General features: G+C 67.2%; 1 protein-coding gene across 1 annotated transcript in view; it reads left to right on the top strand.

Moving 5' to 3' along the window:
- The window catches only part of LOC103899707 (G protein-coupled receptor kinase 5-like), an 11,374-nt gene that overhangs the window by 2,743 nt on the left and 6,215 nt on the right, over positions 1-2,416 (top strand). Inside the window, exons 2-5 of the mRNA XM_009280253.1 lie at positions 696-791; positions 940-1,052; positions 1,953-2,030; positions 2,263-2,363. Of these exons, the coding sequence (XP_009278528.1) occupies positions 696-791; positions 940-1,052; positions 1,953-2,030; positions 2,263-2,363 (388 nt within the window). The remainder of the gene's footprint in view (positions 1-695; positions 792-939; positions 1,053-1,952; positions 2,031-2,262; positions 2,364-2,416) is intronic.

Genomic DNA, 2,416 nt, shown 5'->3' with positions numbered 1-2,416 from the left:
GCGGCGGGGCGGTGCTGGCCGGCCACCAGCTCAGAGCCGCGCTGATGTCAGGTCCCTGCAGGGATGACTTCACGCGCCAAGCATCCGCCCGCGAGTCCGGGAGGAGCGGCTGCTGCTGTAGGGCCATCCCTCTGCCCCCTCCTCGTCCCTGGAGAGTCCCCATCCCCGAGGAGGCAGAGGCCGGGCTGCTGCAGCCCTGTGTGCAGGACGAGCGGCTCGGTGGGGAGATAAGGAAACCAGATGTTTGCGGGATGGAGCAACACAGGGCCGCGGCATTGTTCGGGGAGGAAGCCTGCACCCGCCATGCTCGGCCTCTCCCGGCACCGGGCGATGCCAAGGGGGATCCCATTCCTGCCCTGGAGCAGGGCTGGGAGCCGTGACTGGGTGGGGATCCCCTCGGCTGTTCGGGGGGAGGGTCCCCTCAGGGGTCAGAGCCCTCTCCAGGGCTGAGGGCGTGTTTTTCCCACGTGACTTCAGAGTTGCCCAAAGCCCCAGTGCTGGCTGTGTGCGGGTACGTGTGTGAGCAATGGGTTTTGGGGACCAGTAGTGGTGGGATGGGGAGAAACCCCAAACCGGGCGGCTCTGCAGGACTGGGCAGGGGCTCTGCCGCCCCTTTCCCCCCATTGCCGGCCGGGCCGGGGCAGTGATGCCCATCCTGCCAGCGTGACCTCTTCTCCCTCTCCCCCCGGCTGCAGGAGGTGGCGGCAAGCGGAAAGGCAGGAGCAAGAAGTGGAGGGAGATCCTCCGGTTCCCGCATGTCAGCCAGTGTGATGAGCTGCGGAAGGGCTTGGGTGAGCCGGGGAGGGCTCCGGGAACCGGCAGAACTGGCTCACGGGTCCCAGCACGGCACCGGGTCACGGCCGTGCTGGGGGCACAGCGGATGCGGGGCCACGGCATGTGCTCAGTACGGTGCGTGGCACGTCCCACCTTCCCTTGCAGAGCAGGACTACGGCAGCCTGTGCCAGAAGCAGCCCATCGGCCGGCTGCTTTTCCGGCAGTTCTGCGAGACGCGGCCGGAGCTCCTGCGCTGCATCCGCTTCCTGGACGCCGTGGTGAGGGACCCCGCGGGATGCCACCGTGCAGGCTCTGCTCGGGGACGGTGACATGCAGAGGCATTTTCCCGAGATGGGGCTGGTCGGGGTTTTGCTGAGTCCCATGGCAGGTTTGCAGCGTGAGCCCCAGGGCAGTGGCTGTGAAGCGGTACCCGGGGGGCTGCAGGGGAGGCAGAGACCACCCCATCCCAGTGCGCTGCGGGTTTCTCTCTGGGTTGTGCCGGAGGAAGGGGGCTCTCCGTCCCAGCAAGCTCAAAATGCTGCTGGAGAATCCATCCACACCTGCTGCGAGGTTTACCCCGGTGCCAGGAGGTTTCAAATGCTGGCGAATGGGAAACACAAGCCTCATAAAATGACCCGTGTTTCCCATTACTGCGTGGTTTGTGTCAGCACTGGGTGCGTGCCCTGCGCAGCGGGGTCGGCTTTCCAGGGCTGCCTGGGAAGCCGGGGGCCTTGGGGGGAGCAGCTGGAGCCTCTCGGGCGTGCAGAGACCCAACAGCCGTGGGGGCTGCTAATGGGAAACACGTGCCTGTAAAACAGTCCCTGCTTGTGCCGGGTCTTAGAGCTCTTGCAGGACATTTTTTTCCCCCTTTTGAATAACTAGAGCTGCCCGGGCTGCAGCGGGCCTGGGTCTGGCAGCCCGCTCCCCTGCCCCCCTCTGCTACCTGCTGCGGGGAGCAGTGTGGGGGACCCCCTAGGGCTGCCATTTTTTTTTGCACGCCCCCCCGTGAGCACCCGGTGCAGGCAGCTGCCCGTGGCACGGGTGCAGACAGCTCCCTCGCCCCACGGCCGGGGCAGATGTGCCTCGTTTGGGGAGGCCAGGGGCTCGGTGGGGGGCACAGGGCAGAGCCGTGCCTGGTGCCACTGTCTGCAGCACCCTCCTCTCCCCGGGCATCCCAGGCAGACTACGAGCTCTCCCCGGATGAGAAGCGGAAGGAGATGGGGGAGGAGATCATCTGCCGGTTCCTCAAGCAGGAGGTGAGTCCCAGGGGGCTTTCCCCCCGCCAGGCAGCCAGAGCAGGATGGGGCGAGGATGGGATGGGAGCAGGGGCAGTGGCGGGGGGCACGGGGGGTCCCTTGCTGGCCACAGAGCCACGTCCCTGCTCTCCGGGCATCCCAGTGGCACCCATCGCCCACCTGGGATCATGGGTGGGATGCGGGAGCGACGTACCTGGGGTGTGGGTGTGCATCCGTCTGCTCCCCTCGGCAGTCCCCGGATTTCCTGCCCGAGGTCGGCCAGCCCCACGCCAGCCGGTGCCTGCAGGACCTGCAGAAGAGCCCCTGCAAGGACCTCTTCAGCAGCTGCCTGTGGTGAGTGCCCTGCCCAGGGACGGGCGTCCGGGGGGGCTGCGGGCAACACCAAC

This window comes from Aptenodytes forsteri, unplaced genomic scaffold (genome assembly GCF_000699145.1).
Source record: "Aptenodytes forsteri isolate BGI_AS27 unplaced genomic scaffold, ASM69914v1 Scaffold298, whole genome shotgun sequence".
Lineage (NCBI taxonomy): Eukaryota > Metazoa > Chordata > Aves > Sphenisciformes > Spheniscidae > Aptenodytes > Aptenodytes forsteri.
This window is presented reverse-complemented; position numbering and strand designations above follow the sequence as displayed.